Below are 20568 nucleotides of genomic sequence, written 5' to 3'. Positions count from 1 at the left end.
TAATTTTCAGGGTTCGGGGTTTGATGACTGGTATTACTTATACCTCTAATCATAAATATTTATGTTTCTTGAAAGGTTCCCGGTTTAAAAAGGTGGGATATTCCCATCTTTCCTACTAAGACGCATAATATGAAGTGTCGAACAGTTTTCTTTATTTGTGGCTCTTTCCCTTGGGGCTGCATGGGTCTATTGCCTACACTGGAGACACATTTTTCGGATATTAGAATAAAATTTCGGAAATGATATAAGAAAATTGCTAACTCAAAAATTAGATTTAATATCAAATAAAATTACAGGGGTGCCCAGGAGCAAAAAAAGTATATGATGGGGAGCAGGGTGCCCTACTACGACTTTTGGCGGGAGCACCACTTGCGGGAAGGGAAATTTACCCCAGACGTTTTGCTTCACCCCCTTGATATTGAAAAAAAAAAACTTTTTTGTTCTTATTTGCATTGAAAAATGGTTTTTTTCGTTACACTCATTGAAAAAAAAAAATTACCCCTTCCTAGGTTTTAAAAAACACATTTTGCTCCCCCCCTGAATTCAATGAATGGTCACCCCTGACTCCTGGCCCTTGAAAAGGGGACAATAACTTTCAATTTCCTGTCAAATGAGTTCCCTTCCAAGTCCCTACAATTGCTCTACTTTCTATGGTCAATTCTCTGCATTATCATACATTGAGCATGAAGGGACTCTTTAGTTGTAATTACTTTATACAATGAAATTTCTGTTCAAACATTTGAAAGGGATTTTAAAAGTACTATCCACACAATTACTAACTGATTATAATATTTGCATTATAAAATAGTTTCAGGAAAGCACTTGCCAAATTTTAGTGGGGTCGACAGTATAAAGACCGTTTATAATGAGAGTTTCTTTTTTATATTAAATATATAAAAAACTGAGAGCAAGAAGCAACATTAAGACTTGAAACGAACAGAAAGTATCCGTATATGAGGCGTGTTGCCCCCTCTTAAATACCTCCCTCTTCAAGGTAAAGTTTTTTAGTACTTTAAAAACATCTTATTCTAATTAGAGGGCTCTTGTGTTTCAGGAGTTGTTCTTAATGAATTGGGCCAAAACGTCAATCTTTGGCGTAAAGAGCAAGGTATTTAGGAGGGAGTAGCCCCCCTAATATACATAATAATTTCTGTTTGTTTAAAGTTTTAATATTACTCTTTACATTCAGTTGGAAAAAACTTGTTTTTATTTATTTAATTTCTGATCGTTTTTCAAATAATGGCGAGAAATCCGACTCCCCTCCTTGGAAAATCCCCCCCCCCTCGGACAACTCCATCTTCGCTGAAAATCCCCCCGGAAATTTCTTGCGGACGATTCCGCCTGAAAAATTCTCCTAGTATACTTTCATTTGAAAATGACTTCGATTTCTGATCGTTTTTCAAATCATGCCAGATATCTCCCCTCCGCGGAATTCCCCCCCTGGAAATTTGGCTAAGAATTCCAAATGGATAATTTCTCCCGCAGACCATCCCCCCAATGAAAAGATACCCAAGACAATTCCGACCAAGTGAAAATTTCCCCAGAGAATTCCCCCGGAACATCTCCACGTGTAAAATCGAGTCGGCAAAGAGAAAGTAAGACAAATAAAAAGATTTTTGTATAGGAATTATGGCAAATTCCCATGTGCTGAACTTCCCATGTAAACTTCAACCCCAGAAATTTCCCTCCCCGCGGAGAATCCCCCCCCCCCCGTTGAATATGTCCGTATACTTCCCAACAACAAACACTATAGGTAAACTATGGGCAAATTTCGCCATTTACAGCCATTGCCATAGGGGCTAACGAGGGTCATGCTATCCCCAAACTCATATTTGTTAGACTTTTCAACTATGCTGAACAGATGGGCTATCTCAAAATTTCTATCGAACAACTTTGGGAGGGGGGGGGCAACGGAGTGGGCCTAGTTGCCCTCCAATCTTTTAGGGCACTTGAAAAGGACACTAGGAATTTAATTTTTGTTAGAATGAGCCCTCTCCCGCTATTTTCTAGGACCCTTGGTTTGATACGATGATCCCTGAAAAAAAAACCTGCATCCGTGATCTTTGTTCTGACACAAAATTAACTGATTTTTTTTGAAAATCAGGCAAATGTTCTCAGGCTCATAACTTTGGATGGGCAAACTTGATAAACAGTAAAATTAAAGAATCTTATATATTTGGAATCAGCACAAAAAGCAAATTTTTTTTATATATATTTATTGATGTTAAAATTCCGTTTTTTAGATTTTCGATTACTGTTGAGCAGAGTCGCTCCTTACTTACAGTTCGTTATCAGGAACTGTTTGATTTAAAAAAAAATCCTTCTTTCTTTTCAGTTTCTCTAAAGTTAGGTAAGATAGTTAGGCAGCTTAAAGTTTGGCAGACTCCTATTTCAAAGCAACTGTTATAACCAAAGACTGCACAAATTACATTTTAAGTCCCAGTTGACTAAAAAGAAGGAGAGAGAAACACTTACTGGAATTATACAATCCCAGAATCAATTGATCACTTTTACTCAGCACGAGCTATATCAAGTACATTCCCTAGCTTTGATATCCGATGTTACTACAGCGTTTGTTTTTTCTTTTCTTTACAGTTCGCATGGCATACTCAATTTTATTTTTAGAAGTCGCTACACAACATATTTGCTGATACGACCACGACTGACGGGTTAGATGCTCCCCTTTCTTTATAAGACGTACCATATGTAATTACTTGAAGATGTTCAAAGACTTACCATTCCGTTACGAAGGCCGACATAGATTAAGGCTTGGCTGTTTTGCACCGTTCCAGCACTGTCTAGCATCTCCCAATTCGGCAAAGCTAGTTTTTTCAAATGTCCATTCGATAGAAACCATGCACTGACAACCGGAGACTCAAATTCTTTAGACCAAAAAATTGTCGATAAATTTTCGGGGTCGTAACTATGTAGAGTATGATCAGATACGGCGAAACTTATATCCGGAAGATCAATATTGACGGTTCTGAACGACTGGTCGAATGCATCATCATAATTGACATCAGAAGCTATATCATGGCGTCCAACACTGAAATTAACACATTAATAATAAGTATCTTAAAGCGCAGGAATGTGACTACAGTGAGATGCCAAAGACTTGCGAAGTTTTTCTCAAAATAAAAAATATCCTTAAGAATGCCTGTCAATACGATCAGGATATAAACCATCAAAAAAGCGGAATTCAGTCGTTATTTAAGTGCCTGTAGCACACCTATACTACACTACTAGCTATGCTGGAGAGTGAAATCTCATTTATTCGATGTATTTACAAACTAGCAGCTACTCTTCGGTAGTACAGAGAAACAGGCAGTATGTTTGGCTAAATGACATTCCGTAAACGAGGCTATAGGATTTTAGACAGTGATATGAGAGCGAAAATTAGATTGTCATATTATCTGATTCAGATAAATTTTCAGACAAATGCCTGATCATTTAGGCCATAAACTGATTCCTAAAGATTATTACTTCTTTTTCAAACAACTTCGTTCAGCTTCTAAACGAAGTCTGTTGTTCAGGTTCTATAGCAATAGTTCTAAAAGTTACTTCGTAAATTAAGCTCCCCTTGGTTTAGAGACCCACAGATAAAACTTACCAGCAATTCAGAAAAAGGTCCTTTTTCGTGTTCAATATTAGGAAGACCCTTTTTTTTGCTTTTGGCGTGTGGAGAAACCCTTGGCCTGCGGACTTAAAAATAATAGTTTCAACCGAATTGAAAGAAAACATCACTTCTAAGGGCCCCGTGTCCCAGCCCTATTTTTGTCCATTAAGGTCCTTTTAGTCCAGAAAGACAGGATACCAGTTTCAAGACGTTGAAAAAAAAGTTTTTGCCCCTTTTAAAGGTCGAAGGGCAGAAATACTTTCTTTTTTTACTAATTTTGGCCACAGTGGCCCAAGACATTAAGGATATAGTTTTCAAGCTCATCAGAGAAATTTGTCTCATTTTTCACGCACTTTTTTTGGGGTGGGTTATCTTCTTGCATCAAAGATTTATGATTGCAAGTTTCAAACCGTTCACGTAAAAAAAAAAAAAAAAAAAAAAAAAAAAAAAAAAAAAAATCGGCAGTACTACGGGCTTCATTTTATGTTCATTTTTTTAAAATCATTTTTGTGAATTGGTGTCCCCTTGACCGAAGGACTTACAACAATAAGTTTCATGTTATTCGGAAAAAAGAAGCAGTTTTGCCCTTTTCGGGGCCAACAATAAAAGAGCTTAAACCAGTAAAAAGCAATTTTGGGCCGAAATACGTGAGGTTCGTACCCCAAATCTAAAAGTTTTTGGTGCATTGAGATTCCCTCGGCCCAGAGACTCGCAGAGGTTTCATGGCGATAAGAAAAAACGGTGTTTTGGCCTGTTTTCGGGCCCCGTTTCAGGGAAACTAGTTTGTTCCGTACGTTAATTGGACTGATACTGGAACACTACGGAAAAACAAAAAGAGACGTGAAATGATCAACAAGGCATCGTGCATTTGGCTCTATATGTTCTATTTTGTTTGGGAGAAGCTTGTCTCATACTATCCAAAAAGAAAATCTCGTTCCTGAACTTACAACTTACCATAAAGTTGCTGTTGTGAACCAATCTACCGGAAAATCCTACTTAATCGAGACTTGCTACCAGACAAAAGGAAAGGGCAACATTTTGACCAGAAGTATTTCCCGATGAGCTCGAGCAAAACGACCAAGCGATTACTCACTGATTGTGTGCTTAATTGAATGCTAAATGCGACATCAATCAATTTTTCCATGCTCTATGAAAAAGGGTTGCATTGCAGCATCGAGAAACCGTTTCATCAACATAGCCCATATTGTGGCTATATATGACGAACAGATGAAACATCATCTGCAGCATCGATACAATACTCCTGTTTAGAACTGTCAGCTCCGTTCAACCATTACAGATCTCTGAAATTTGACCCTACGAACTTCATGCGCAGGCTCAGATGAGGCCAAGAAAAGCAGCTATCAGCTTTTTCCGCACAATCTACAACAGAAAACCATGAACTACTGCCGGTCGTGCAAAAAGTTATTTCGTATTGAGGACAAGTCACACATGTAGTGTAAAATCCAAAGACGAATGCGTCTACAGCAAAACCGACTGTCCTAATTAAATAAAATGACATAGATATCTCTTAACTGCATTTTTATTCTCTGGAAATATACACGAGTTTTTACATTCTAAAGTTAAAGGAGTGATATTTGTATCCCGGCAAATATTAGCGTAGCTCATTCGTGATCTTAGTATTCTAAGGTTAAGAGTTAAACAAAGAGCGTGTAATGTTAGTATCGGATGTTGCAAGAGGCACAGACACCATGAGTTCTTAGAATACAATTTCATTATTCCACAAACTGACAACAATAAAGCTGTAAATAAAACCGGCAATATTTTTCCTAGATTCGCCAGAATATAGTTTTCCAGTCAAAGTACAAAGGACGCTAAAGTGAAATCTGATTCTTTAAATTGGTTTAGTGGAAACCTACACAATCATATACGTCTTAAAAAATTAGGAAAATCTCGGAATTTATTTTTTTGTGCAAAAGAGGTTAGATGCAGGTACTCAGTTTTAACACTTAGCAGGCACCAAGTTCAAAAATAAGGAAATTGTGTGTGTGTGTGTGTGTGGGGGGGGGGGGGGGGGTAAAGCAGAAAATAAGCGAAAAGGTATGTCATCATGGTATTCTAGAAAGTACAAAATTCCTGATTGCAGTAGTAAAAGAAAAACACTGCCATTAATTGGCAGTAAATATCAGTACCCATATCAAATATCAAAACAAAAATCAAAATCATGGTCTATGCATTGAACAGCATCAAACAAGCCACACATATGGTATTTTTCACTTTCTGATTAGTCATGGAAAATTTCACAAAGGTGAAATCTAAGGAGGCTCATCCCCATGTTTTGAAATTTTCATGCACAAATACGATCTGAATTTTTGAATCACTTGCTCAATTACCGAAAAATTGCACAAGTACTATTGTGTTCAATGGACATATTTCAATGCCCATTCCCCCCAAACTTGTATGACTGTGTTATAAGAATAATACATGTCAAATTTAATGCCTCCTGTCAAAGCCCAGCTTTCTTCTGATTATTGAACCACAGTATTAAAACTGTTCATGTCTAACCATCATTCGGAAGGATAATTTTTTAGCTCATACGCCATTTTAGGAGCTAAACGAAAAAAATGAATAATCATTAGGATTTTACAGTCAAATACCAGATTTCTCAAACTAGCAAACTCAATTTTTAATTTTATTTTTTTTTTAATTCCAAGCGGATTTAAACTAGAAAATGGCTTACACTTGAATCATCATGATTATTATGTTAAATTCCATTCAATAAGTATTATTTGTTCTTTTTCCATAATCCAGACAGACAAGCATCTCGATATCAAGAAAAAAAAATAGTGAAAGTAGTTGATTAAAGAAGATAAATCTAGAGCAGGATAGCTTCCAAAGAAATATATATTTTTGTACGATTGGACCTTGTAAAATAAATTAATGTCAAATAACTATTGGCACGTTTTACCCTTGTTTGCCATATGGAGCAAGGAACGTTTTTATCATTACGAGAACGTCTTTTATTTCAAAAGTTATTAAATCCAAAAATACCTGAAATTCCATCGTTCAACCCCTGTTCTTATTTCAACGGCTCGAACGGTCTGTGTAATTCGTGAAACAAGAAGAAGCTCTTGATTTGCCTCTGCAGAGGGTGGAGTGCAGCTATCCATGCCGCAAACATAATGGATTCGGCCTGTGGTCATATCAATGCCATAAACTTGCTTTTCTTTTCCGCCTGAAATTGAAAAGCCGGAAGCCCATGGTTAATCAACTTAATTCGTCGCAAAACTATGCTATAATTTTACTCTCTTCCTAAAAATACATCAAATGGACAAGAATTCAGTACTTGTAAATTCAATTTTTCTTGGTATGCATATTTTATATATTTCAACTACGACAACCTTGACGGTAAACTGTATATATGAGGAATTTCAGATATTGCAAAAGAAAATAATTAGAAAAAATTGTAGCAAATAAAAAAGATTGATAGCATTCATAAGATATTAAATGGTTTGGTTTTCGGTACTATAATTGCCTTTAATGTTGAGCAACAAACAAGGAAAATTACTCAACGTACAAACTAAGACATTAAAAAAATTACTAATCCACCAAAAACATTCTCAATCGCCAAATCTATCACACAATATTTTTCATGACATAAGTTTTTAGTTTTCACAGGACTTTCAATATTTCGTATGGCAACTAATCCTGCTCCTACAAACATCACAGCTTTAAGCCAGCATAGGCCACCACTCTAGCAGACTTCTTCTGCATCTCACACACCTCAAGTGTTCTCTTTTATTCCATTCCCAGGTCATATCCGAGAATTTCTGTTAGCACTCGAAAATACATCCCAACTTCAGCCAATTACTGGGTATCGATTTACAAAGATGGGTCAGCTTCGACACTCGGGAATTATACACAATAAACTTGCTTATCCACGGTGACAATAATGTGAACAACGTTAAATCTTTTTTAAAGATAAGGATTGCAGTTCCATGAGGGGAAACGTAGTAGATACTTCGTGAAACTGAACAAAAACTGAAGTTTTGACTTGTCTGAATTTGTAGTCTCCAAAAACTTACAATGTATCCATAATGCGCCAGGCCAACGGGGTGAAAAGTTTCGACAGAAGACGACTGTTGAAGCGTAAGCTGCATGCGACAGTCACATTCGACGTTAAGTGTGAGCAATGATTAGGAGTTGTCGTGCTAGCTACTAAGTAGACGACTAAGGACAAATCATGAGACCAAGATAAGTAATGTGATCAACTAACCTGATCCTGCATTTTCCTGAGAGGTATCAGCTGGTGGAACTTGCTTCCAGTTAAAGAAGACAACTTCAGACTTTTGGGGATTGAAGTCAAGGGCAAGCTTCGTATATTGAGGTTGTAGAGATGTAAAGACCTCTTTAATGCACTGGATAGTCCGGCTCGATTTTAGAATATCGTCTGCGCAACAGGTGAATGACAAGTTAAAGGCCGGCACGGGAAAAAGACAAGGGAGCAGATGACTGCGCATCAAGAACTCGATAGTTGGAGAGTGAAGGGGAAGAAACGACACCCTGACGGGAACACTTCTCGACGTCAAAGAAATATTGGGAGTAGTAGGTGGTAGGAAGCGGTGGAACATTTGAGGGCCATTACCTTTAGATAAAGAATGAATCATCAGGCAAAATTTAAGACGAGAGTACATATATTGAATGGCTTTAATATAGGAAAGGTCACCCCAAATTTTGCGGCATGAAGTAACATAGCAGTGTGAACAAGAGAGCAAAACACTTAACGCATATCGTGAACTGCTATTACGAAACTTTCAGCTGAAGCATCAGCAACAATTAATACATTCATCAAGACGGGAAAAGCGTGGGAACAGCAGAGGCAAGGTTAGAATCCAAATTATCAGGAAGGAACAGAACGCTTCGCATTCAAATGTCTATGAAAAGCAGTTCAAAAAGCTTCCAGAACACGATAGCAACTGTGATGCGACAGAACGACGAGCATTGGGTGGCGAATTGGCTTTTCTTTGGAATCAGGCTACGATCTCCAATTGAAAAGGAAGAAGTCACAAATCCTTGGACAGCTATCATCTTCATGAGAAAAGCAAGCGTAGAGCGTAATTTATTAGCAGCGCACTGCCACGAAAATATGAAGAGCACTTATCCCATCACTGTCGGAAGACTTCTTAAAGTTTAGGCATACTTTACACTTTGGAGTCAACTGAAAAGTTCCTAGTTTTTCTTAGAATACAGACTGAAAGCAACATCTGGTGCAGAAAACTCAGCAGAATTATTAACAAATCTACTCGGAATCTGGTATATCTTGGGCAGATTGTTGGGCAACGGGAGGTTATCTCGCCACATTTCTCCAGGAGGAAATTTTGGAATGAAAAGCTTGGTGAGAAGTATTTTCAACTAATTGGCTCACTTAGGAAGATAATTTTTTGTGAACTTTCTTTAGGTAGAAAGACAGATTTCATAAGCCCAACCAGAAGGAAAGCAGCCAATATGGAGCCACTGACGGCACTAAAATTTTCCGACCGGGGAATGTCGACATTAACCAATTTGCGGACATTCACCGTAACATATTGTATATATATATATATATATATATATATATATATATATATATATATATATATATATATATATATATATATATATATATATATATATATATATATATATATCATTATATTTCAAATTTGAAATACAGTTCCATTGGCCTGACACGCAGAAAACCTTCATTAATGCTTTCTTCTGTTTAAACATGTTTTTATCAAACGTACAGAAAATCGATTGTCATTCGCAAATTCAGAATATTGCTTCGGCAAACTAAAAAGATTTATTCAAAATTAACAATTTTCGTTTCAAAAATTTTCTTTAGGCCCCAATTATCTATACTTCTAAAATGATTTAAATGGCAGTGACAACGTCATTGCTAAGTAATCCTATTATACAGTTAGCTTATAATTTATTTTTCAATAACTACTACTACAGTGCTGTTTTTACAATTAAATTTTGGAGCCAACACTCACCACTGATTACTATGTCGTCACTTAAGAATGATGGAGCTTCTAATAAGCTATCTGCGGATACAGGAATAGGCTCAATTGTTTCACCATCAAAGACGTATAAATCCCCTTCTAATGAAGGAATTAGGCGCCTTGTCTTATCTTTGCTAATGAGCTAAAAAATAAAAAGTGAGTCAGATGAATCAGAGTAACATGTTCAATATTCAAAGGTCATATAGATGTGCTCAATACTTGTTTCTTTACCCCTAGAAATGGGGACTGGAGCAGTATTTTCTTTTTTTGCGGTTTGTACCAGGTTAACAGAACAGTCGACCAATTAGAAATCTCTGATATTGATTTAATACATAAACAGAAAATGAAGGGCAACAAAATAGAAGATCTATTCTCACTGTTAGTGTCATTATCAAACAGTTTGTTGCAACAAACTGTAAGTAGGGAGCGACTCGAGCTAATAGTAACCAAGACTCTAAAAACAGCTTTGGCAATAATATATACTTTAAAAGAATCGGTTTATGGTAATTGAAAATTTGTAAAATTCATTAAATTTAAAGTTCTCCATAAGCGATGAGCCTAAAAAATTTGCCTCATTTTTAAAAAAGGGATATATCACCCCAGAAAAGTGAGAAATTACGCCCGAGAAATTGCACCATCAAATTCAGCATATCAAAGACCTATCAAAGATACTTTAAGCCCTTGTCTACGAAATGCAATATTTTATACTTTTTTTGAGAAGCATGATCACGGATCAGTCTTTGTGTTTTTTTTTTGTTTTTTTTTTCTGGTCTTTTATTCCCTGGGGTGATAGCACAGAACCAATCGTGGTAGAAAATTAGGAGAAGGCTCATTCAAATGGAAATTAAAGTGCCATTTTTAAGTAACAAAAAAGTGCCACAACGAAGTTTTATTTTCTGCCATTTTGTGGCACCAAACAAGAATTATGCCCCAAATACGACCAAAAAGATATTGATTACAATTCTGAGATAGCCAATTGGTTTGGTGCCACAAGCTCATTGGCTTCAGAGGCATTAATGACGCGCGTTGACGCATTAGTTCCTAGAGATGCACATGTTTCGTACAAATAAAAGGTTAACATAGACATTTTTTTAAAGCTTTATTTAACTAAGCTGATTCATTTGAGACTTGATAAAAGTACATACAGTGAAGTATAATTGCGTATCAGCTATTAAGGAGGAAGGCATGTTGAAGGGAGTATCACGAGCGCTGTCAGGAAATATTTTCAGGAGGAGGGGGGATAGGTCCCACCACGAGCTATGCTTCTACAGAAATTTAAATGGGAATATTTCTCCTTCCCATTTATATCCAATTTTTAATGTCTCCTTGTTTCCCAGGAATCATTACCTTCTTGGTCCCTCTCCCACCTTCCATGAGAGATATCGCTGTAAATTTTTTTTGAAAAACTCGCCATGAATGCAGCGGAAATGATGATCCTATAATTTATTTATGATATTCCACACCTCCTCCTCCCTTTAAATGTTTGGATGGGTGACTTTTCAAGGACGATTATCGTTCTCGAAAATTTTTTATACGAACATAAAACCTACATACGGAAATGGAGATTGAAGCAGGGAGTAACAATCTCTCTCATATTTATGAGAGTACTGGATAGAACTGTAAGTGAAAATCAATCCCCGTCAACAGAGACCAAAGCTCCAGAAAATACAAAGTTTTGATTAAAGCATATGCAACAACAGAAGCTACCATTTACGCTGATTTTGAATATAGAAAATGTATTAACTTTGAAGTTACTCACAAAGCTATTGGCGCAAAAACATTTATAAAGTTATAGGAAACTAAACTGAACTCCCCTCAAAAGGGGTCTTGATGGAAATTTTGCAGCAAAATTCAACATGTATGATAATCCTAAGTCCAATATTGACTAACATGATATGTCTTACTTGTCCACTGAAGGATGGTCACCCATGTGACCATTAACAGTCTTTAGTCGTATTTTATGAAAAGAGGGTTCCTTTGAATGAACATTTAAAGATATATTTCACTTTTTCAGTAGCAAAAAAGAACACGCTAGAGGAAGTTGCCCATTATAGCCTCTTGGGCCGTAAAAATTCTGAAAACCTCTAAAAATGTACTTATACAGCCTTCCAGTCTGTATAAGACCATACTGTCCCTAAACATGAATACAGTCTATAAGAATGAATCGTTACAATAGGTTGTCTATCCAATAAAATTAACGGATACAGAGTACCGCATAGTTGCGCATTATCTATTAGGGTGTTGGACAGGGGATTCTCTAACGGGAGGGGAGTACCTGAGCCCCAAAAATTAATTTTAGATCTCTGTTTTCAAACTTCCTGTGACAAATGTTTCAGATGAATTGAATGAATACTTTTTTCTTGGGACTTGTGGGTATAACCGATAGCCAAGAAATAAAACTGAAGACTTTGTCCAGTAGCAACTTTGTTTGGTGTAGCCGACCAATGGTTGACGCAGCACTTCAAGTTGCCCAGATAATGAATTTTCAGTCCTTATTTGCTGTAAGTTGAACTTTATTCATTTTAAATTCTCCTAGATTTTTATTTAATTAATTCGATAATATTAATTTCTGTTTATTTTAAGATTGACCTACTAAGTACCACTGTTTTCACTTGTTCAGACTTCAAACCTCTCTTCGATCTTCCCTAGGAGCCTTTTTTTAAAGTAATTTAATAAATCTAGTGAAAAACAAGGCATAGCACAAAGTGCAAAAGTTACTATTAATATATTTTTCCCTAGCGAATCACACATTTAAACTTTGGAAAGTCATAACTATAAGTAAAGGCACTGTCAATACAGAGTCCTAAAGAAACGAATCACACCAAGTCCGCTTTAACATTTTTCCAAATGTAAGCACCTGAGCAAGATCCACCTTATACAGTCACAATACAGTTAAAAGAAATCACAAGTATTTGTTATTGTATCTTCATTACCTTTTCCAATGGTTGAATTTTTACACAAGTACAAAGGCTAGGAAATCACGTTGTTACAACAATGATTACAAGGAGGTTACAAAAATAATTAAAAGTTGATAGCAAAACAATTTAAGAGGAAATGATTGGTTGGTTGGAAAAAAAAACCTTCTTGGTATTCCAAAAAAATTAAGACAAATATTCTTCGACTCTTTTGGGCTGGTGCTTCATCCTGTTTCACCAGTTAGAGTAAAAAAAAACCTGTAGTGAATACAGTTTTGGGATCTAACATTAGATAACTTTTTTCTTTTGAAGTGGGAATGAAAAAACGCACAGCAAAAAAAAACTCACACTAAATAAAAATAAATAAAAAAAATCGGATATTTAACACTGGGTGATTAGAGCACTGAAATCCAGTTCATGATAACTAACTCTAAGTAAGGAGTGATGTGGGCTAGAAGTAATTGAAACTTTAAAAAAAAGAGGAAATTTTAATGATAATGATACGAAAAAAGATCGGCTTTTTACAGTGATTCCAAATATATGTTGCCCTTCAACCTTAAAGTTACCCATCAAAAACTACGAGCCTGAGAAAACCTGGATGATTTTCAAAAAAGAGCTACAACATCCCCATAAGGGCAAGTAATCTTGAAGAAAATTACATCATCAAATTTGGCATACCAGGAACCTTACTGCAAAGGTATCAGGCTCCTATCTACAAAAATGCAGAATTTTTCATTCTTTTTTCGAGAAGAAGGATGGCGGATGCGTATTTATTTGTTTGTTTTCTTTCTGGGTTATCGTATCGAATCAGTATTCCTAGAAAATCGGGGGAGTGCTCATTCAAACAGAATGATATCAAAAGTTCTAGTGCCCGTTTCAAAGTAGCCTAGCCAAAAAAGCAAAGTGGCGTTTCCTGCCGTTTGGTGGCACTAAACTTGAAAATTATGATAGTCAATCGACATATAACTATCGAAAATTTATATATTGAACTTCCCAGATTCAGAGACAATAATGCCCTAGGGTGGCACACTCGTTCCTAAAGAGTCACGTAGACCATAGAAAAAAAGGGGGATAATAAAAACATTTATTCTAAAGCGTCAATTAACTAAGTTGGTTCACTCTATGTTTGACAGAATTAGGCAGAGCAATGTGTAATTACGCATCAGCTATTATCGACGAGGGTCGATGAGTCTTTTTTTAGGTTGAGGAGAGGTAGGTGTTCCTCATGCCTTAAAACATATATTTTTATTTGCTAACTTCCCATGAGCCTTCAGATCAATATAGTAGGGGGTCTGAGGGAAGGGGAGGTACAAATTAAACTTTTAATCTCCCTTCATTTATACTAAGTCTGAATATGAGTGCTGAGGGATAATAAAAATTACCTGAATGTTCGAAATGCTCGAAGACAAAAGTTCCCCAGGTTCAGTTTTCTGGCTCCAAATGGGAGTTCCGTCACTTCCATCAACAGCCGATATTGTGCCATCTAGCGTACTAACGATTAACAAGGACTTTCTAAAATGAATACAACAATGTAAAGATTGTTGATGGTGGTCTCAAAATCTGAAACCTACTATTCAAAAACAAGCTTCCAAACAAAAGTAAAGAGTGGTTTTAAAACCCATATCGAGCAGAGTTTAGGTTAAAGCCTGAAACAAGTAGATTTTGTTCTAATCCCAGAACTTTGAGCAGTTTTTAACTTTTTAATGTCATAATGAACTAAACTGTTAAAATATTGTTTTATTCACTTATCATTTCATAGTCATTTTGTTTGTTTTAAGTTCCACTTGCTATATGACTTTATTCCTACCAATTTTAAATTTTAATGTCACTCCTGGCATTTTTCCAAATTTTTTGGGAGGGTGATACTTTTTAATTAGTTTTGGCTCTTTCTAAATTGGAACAGCTTTACATAATTAATTACTTACTTTCGGCGGGAGCCAGACGAAGAGCTGTCTTGACCGGCACCAATGGATCTTGAAATTAATAATGAGAACCACTTTGATTTTTCAGCTGAAGCTTCCCCTTTGATTCATAATACATGATGAAGGCAGTGGTGATCGAATGCGTCCAAAGCTCTCGTCTCTTCTGCCTTCATCTACTACGTCTCGCAATCGTACAGTAGTACAGCTCGAACGGAAGCTATTCAAACTCAGATTTTCGTATGTAAATAGCTTTACATACGTGTTAACTGTATCTTTACATACTGTACACATATTGAAATATGTGTTAATTGTAGGAATATTCGCCAAATCTTTTATTTTTTTTACCGAAATAACAAAGCGTTGGGTTACAAAATATATTCTAATGACAATTTTGAGTTTTCAGCTAAAACTTTCAATCAGCCATAGTTTTTTGTAACAAATCTTTAAAAAAAAAAAAAAATTTTCAATAAAATCGCGGGTAGATGAAGAGGGAGGCATCAACCACACATCCTGAAAATTTGCGCAGCCTTCAATCTTCTATGGAGCTGAACAGCTGAAAAACTACCTTACCCCATCTTGTGAACAACCTTAGATAAAAACACAGTTTATTCCATGATTTTATCACAAGGATCTTTGCATGTTCTTTTAATCGTAATTGTTAATTTGTTTAAATTAACGCACGTGTAGGTCATCCCTAAAAAGAGTCATGTTTTGTTGTCTTCACACAAAGTTCAAATCTTAAAAAAAAATAACCTTCGTTTTTTAAAGCTTTCTTCAAACAAAATCTTTGAAGTAACCAATAAAAATTATTTTTGTCGAAGGTATCTTGCGAGAACAATTAATTATAAGTCACCAATTAAATTCTCTCTGCTAACCTCAACAAAAAATCATACGTTAAGATTAAATTCAATCATTACGGAGTCAATGAATAAACAATGTTAGCATTGAATTGGAGGGTAGGAGCCACGGACCCTCTTGATGACCTTAGTCATACAGTGCAATCGTAAGAAGATTCAATCACAAGGATGCACACAGACTATCAAGGGAGTGTTTTGGGCTAATAGGCAAGGCGTCAATGCTGCCATGCCGTCTGCCAGATTTTGTTACTTTGAAACCGGCAAGCGACTCGATCAAAAACAGCCAGTAGTCTAAAATTTCTTGACGGAAGTCTGCATGACTGTAGCAGTGTGCCCATAAAATTTAAAGCTGGTCTCGAAATTTTCCTACTGAATAGGAGGAGAGACTTGGAAATGGTGGGCGCCTCTGAAAAATCTGCTTCTGTCTCTCTTCATCCCGCTAGTTTCAAGTAAACTTAAGCACTTTCGCACAAATGTCGGAGAAGGTAGGCTCACTTCAATAAATCATTATTCTCATGTCTCATTGGCCTAAAATACATGCCCCGTAAGTTTGAAGACAAAAAACTGCCTATCTTTCGGCGGGAAGGTTGATGGCGGAAGGCGGTCTTCAAGGTGCCCCAGGCACATTTTGTAACTTCAATCACATAGGTGGAAAATATACGATTCCAGTTGGAACAATTTGCAAAATGCCTACATTTTAGCTAAAATTTGACGATGGGTTGCGGGCACTGGAAGACATTTCGGTCCTCCAATGATACACACTGGAAATCCTTGCATGATTCTAGTTCAAACAAGGTGCAACATGTCTGCCGTCCTGATATCAACCAACTGAGTTTGCACCTTTTAGAGGTGTTTTTGCACTGAGTAAGGTCTTACATCAAATTCAAACCATGACACCAAAATTCCGCCGCTTGAACTTGCGTTGGTTAGAAGCTCAGAGTGGATTGGAAGTCTTAAATCATTTTCACACCACGTCACCTAAATTCTGCAGCTTAATTTAAAATCAGTTTTAAGTCGAGAGTGGGTTGGAAGCCTAGGGTTGAATTTTCACAAAAACTTTCTATCAAATCCCGTTTGTTATGACTTTCAAGCTATGTAACTGATGAACCATACGAACTTGCGCTTTCGAACTAGGATCAATGTCATTTTTCAATTTTCTATTGAATGATACTCAATGTCACAGTATTCGGGTGGCTAACTTCGGTTTGCGAAAAAAAGGTAATTAACAGAATATTAGGCCTCTTTCATGTACGTAAACCTTTGAACATGGAAAATTGTCTATGCCTCGAGGTGCTCTTGGTCCAAGGTATATAGGCCTACCCTGTGGGGTATATAGCCAGTGGGATAAAAAATAACTCTGATGTAGTTACGGCGTTTTTCTAAAGGTTGTTTAGCATACAAGTCCTACTGGCCCCTGATACATGCTCTGCAAGTTTTAAAAAATCAGATATCAAAAAAGTATTTCAAGCACTAAAACCCCTTTTAGAAGATTGTTTTTACTTTGAAGTCCCTTCTACATTTCAAGCTGACAGGATAAAAAAATCATTTACACCCTTATGGAAAAATTTCGTTAAGGGTTAAAATCCCATTGCCACAAGGCATATATTCTCTTGAAGTTTTGAGCTGTTCAGACATCGAAAACCTATTTCGCGCACGCAAGCCCTTTAGGCAGTCATTACTTGTCCCCTTGTCCCAGGTTAATTAACCTGTAGCCAGGTTAATTAACCAGACCAATATGTCCAAAAAAAATTACCAATTATCAAAAATATTTTAAATGCAAAAAAGGTCTTTGGATTTGATTCGGGAAGCCCAGTGCAGGTTTCAGGGTCATCAATAATATTTCAAGTCTGGTAACCTTTTTTGGTCTGACATCTAAAATAATCCAAATCCAGTCAAGTAAGTCCCTTTGGTCAGCTAAACGAAAATGTTCCAAGTCCCAAAGAACCTTTTAGTCAGGCTAATCAAAAATATGCCAAGTACGTGCAGCTCTTTTTAGTGCAGGTTGAACAAAATATTCCAAGGTCAGTACTTTCTTTCAGTCTAAACTGTTAGTTTCCTGCTTTGTAAGCTAAAAGCTGATAGGATATGATTATTTTTGTCATGCACTTTACACCCTTTTGGACACATTACTACCTGAGACTAAATTTCATGGCCAGATCAATCACTTAAATAATGGAAACATTGATATCCTTGGAATAAACAGTTTTTGTTCACCACCTAGGGTAAAAATCCCATGAAGGGAATTTAATCCTAGGTCAAAAACCCCTGTATAATTCCTGTTCAAATAAGTTGCTACCTTTTCTGCTAAAACTTATCCGCAAATAATGGGTTTTTTGCACAATTGAGAACCATGTCCGTCAGGTTACATAAGCGATGTTGTCCCTGGAAGCGTATCTATATGACGTATTGACCGTTTTGAGCAAAATGCTAATCTCGCAATCCTGATCCAATACCACTGGGTCTATACAGAGGCATCCAGAGACTCTTGGCACACTGAAGGTTCGGGGCCACAGGTAAAAATTTAACTCAGACCAAACATGTTTAAAGTTCTTTCAAGATTCTAGTTTTGACTAGAAACAACATATCCATTTTTCTTCTAAAATTTATTGCTGAGGAGTGGGTTGAATACATAATTTAGAGCCCTTGCTTTCGAATCAAGCTAGGATCATATCGCGCCTAGAGGCACACTGGTTGGATCGTTCAGACATTTTGAGTAGAGCGGCTGTCCCAAAATATTGATTCAATGACCCAGGGGCAGTTAGAGGGGTACCCAGGGGCAAGGGAGGCCATATTACGGGGACTAGTTGCTGCCCAATTACTTTTGGCACTCAAAGAAGGTACAGGAATTTACAATCATTTTACAGTTAAAAAAGCCACCTCTCAAGTTTCTGTAACTCCCACTTCTATGGAAAGTGGCAAGGGAAAAATTAATAATAATGCATGTAAGACCCATCACTCTTTACTGAGTAGACACTGACAATTGAATCTGTTGTCAGAATTTTTTTTAAATCCATCCACGTGCTTCCGTGCTACCTTGCTGATGCTACTTACTTCTCTGAAGTTAATTCACTAGAATAGGTGGACAAGTCCGACTTAGCTTCTTCAATAGAACAGCCACGAATATTACTATCATCATTTGGAAAGGTTGCTAGACAAACAGATGCAAGAATACTGAAGAAGACCATATGAAGAAAACTATGACTTGTCATCCTCACTGTTGCTGGGACATCGATCAAAGCTAGAAGCAAAAATACATATAGACACAAAACAAAACAATTAAATGAAATACCTAAACTGATTGTCAACTGACAAATGTGTCATAAAATGGCGAATTGGTTGTGCATATGGTCTGAATTTAATTACCATTTCTTTCCTTTATTCACAGAAAACTTGCAAAAGAAATACCATACAAAAAGAATTCCAGTAGACGTTTAAGAAAATAGATTCCACTTCAACAACAGTTTCAACAACTTAACGATTTTTCTTTTGTATAATACATTGATTGTCATGTTAACCACTTATTGCTTAATTTGACACTTCTTACTTATTTTGGACTTTGCTTTGCATATTGCTATGCTCCTGTTGGCTTTAAGCTATTGAATTTTTATTAGAACTAGAAAATTTTTATTTAAATACAAATATAAATAGTCATAAAAACAAACAATGCACATGTCTAGTGGCATACTTAAGCGCCGCCAGTTAAACAATACTAAAATTAAAGCAGCCTTAAACTAGCTTGTCCAACAAAAACACTTATAAACACTAACACACTACACAAAATTTGAATTATTGCCCCGCAGATTTGACTTTCAGATAATTTTTCAGCAACCTAACGTTTATCAGAATGCTCCTGGACTCTAACTGGAATTACTTTTCAGATTTTTGATCCAGTATAATTGATGTTGAACCATGCTCTCGACGTTGGACGAATTTCAAACGAAAAATAAAATCTATATGAGTTGTTGGGTAATCATGGCAATGAGAATTAGTTGGGAAAAACCCAGAAAAATTCAAAAGCAACATACTGTACAAATAATAACAGCAAGTATTAGAAATACAAATAAAACGTAGTCGGTCCAAAGAAAAATCCCGCAAGTTCTGTAAAGACGTTTAACTGATGAACTATAATCAATATCAAAAAGTATTCTCATTGACTTATTTTGAAGTATTTTAAGAGATTTTAGAATAGATGAAAAGGTGGAAGCCCATAAAGAAATACAATACAGAAAATACGGATGAATGAAGGAATAATAAATGGTATTTAGAATTTTTTTGCAGGGGGTGGGGTAGCAAAGGCGAGACATCATATTAGTGTGTCAGGAGACTTTCAAAGATAGTGTTCTTACATGCTTATGAAATGACAAATTTTCATCCAGAATAACACCAAGGTATTTAAACTGCTCAGCCTGTTGTGCTTCAAGACCATTTAAAAAAAAAAACACATTTGAAACGACTGATCCAGTTTGACACTACTTAATTATTTTGGCCTTAGCTTTGCATATTGATATGCTCCTGTTGGCTTTAAGCTATTGAATTTTTATTAGAACTAGAAAATTTTTATTTCAATACAAATATAAATAGTCATAAAAATAAACAGTGCACATGTCTAGTGGCATACTTAAGCCCTGCCAATTAAAAAAATACTAAAATTAAAGGAGCCTTAAATTAACTTGTCCAACAAAAACACTTATGAACACTAACACACTACAAAAAATTTGAATTATTTCCCCGCAGATTTGACTTTAAGATAATTTTTCAGCAACATAACGTTTATCAGAATGCTCCTGGATTCTAAATGGAATTACTTTCCATATTTTCGGTCCGGTATAATTGATGTTGAACCATGCTCTCGACGTTGGACGAATTTCAAACGAAAAATCAAATTTATGAGTTGTTGGGTAATCATGGCAATGAGAATTAGTTGGGAGAAACCCAGGAAAATTCAAAGGCAACATACTGTACAAATAATAACGGCAAATATTAAAAATACAAATAAAACGTAGTCGGTCCAAAGAAAAAATCCCCCAAGTTCTGTAAAGACGTTTAACGAAGAACTATAATCAATATTAAAAAGTATTCTCATTGACTTATTTTGAAGTATTTTAAGAGATTTTAGAACAGATGAAAAGGTGGAAGTACACACAGAAATACAATAGAGAAAATATGGATGAATGAAGGAATAATAAATGGTATTTAGAATTTTTTGCAGGGGGGGGGGGATAGATAGTGTTCTTACATGCTTATGAAATGACAAAT

At 36.1% G+C, this 20568-nt stretch overlaps 1 protein-coding gene across 1 annotated transcript in view; it reads right to left on the bottom strand.

Annotated features, from left to right (window-relative positions):
• Window positions 1-20568, bottom strand: part of LOC148953125 (eukaryotic translation initiation factor 2-alpha kinase-like) — a 140153-nt gene that overhangs the window by 80001 nt on the left and 39584 nt on the right. The window contains exons 2-6 of the mRNA XM_089088308.1: window positions 18364-18550; window positions 13916-14045; window positions 9610-9760; window positions 6626-6809; window positions 2737-3046 (exon numbers count right to left, since the gene is read on the bottom strand). Coding sequence (XP_088944434.1) covers window positions 2737-3046; window positions 6626-6809; window positions 9610-9760; window positions 13916-14045; window positions 18364-18521 — 933 coding nt within the window. The 5' untranslated portion in view covers window positions 18522-18550. The remainder of the gene's footprint in view (window positions 1-2736; window positions 3047-6625; window positions 6810-9609; window positions 9761-13915; window positions 14046-18363; window positions 18551-20568) is intronic.

The sequence above is a fragment of the Artemia sp. Qi Xiang Cuo genome, chromosome 4 (assembly GCF_049724085.1).
Source record: "Artemia sp. Qi Xiang Cuo chromosome 4, ASM4972408v1, whole genome shotgun sequence".
Lineage (NCBI taxonomy): Eukaryota > Metazoa > Arthropoda > Branchiopoda > Anostraca > Artemiidae > Artemia > Artemia sp. Qi Xiang Cuo.
This window is presented reverse-complemented; position numbering and strand designations above follow the sequence as displayed.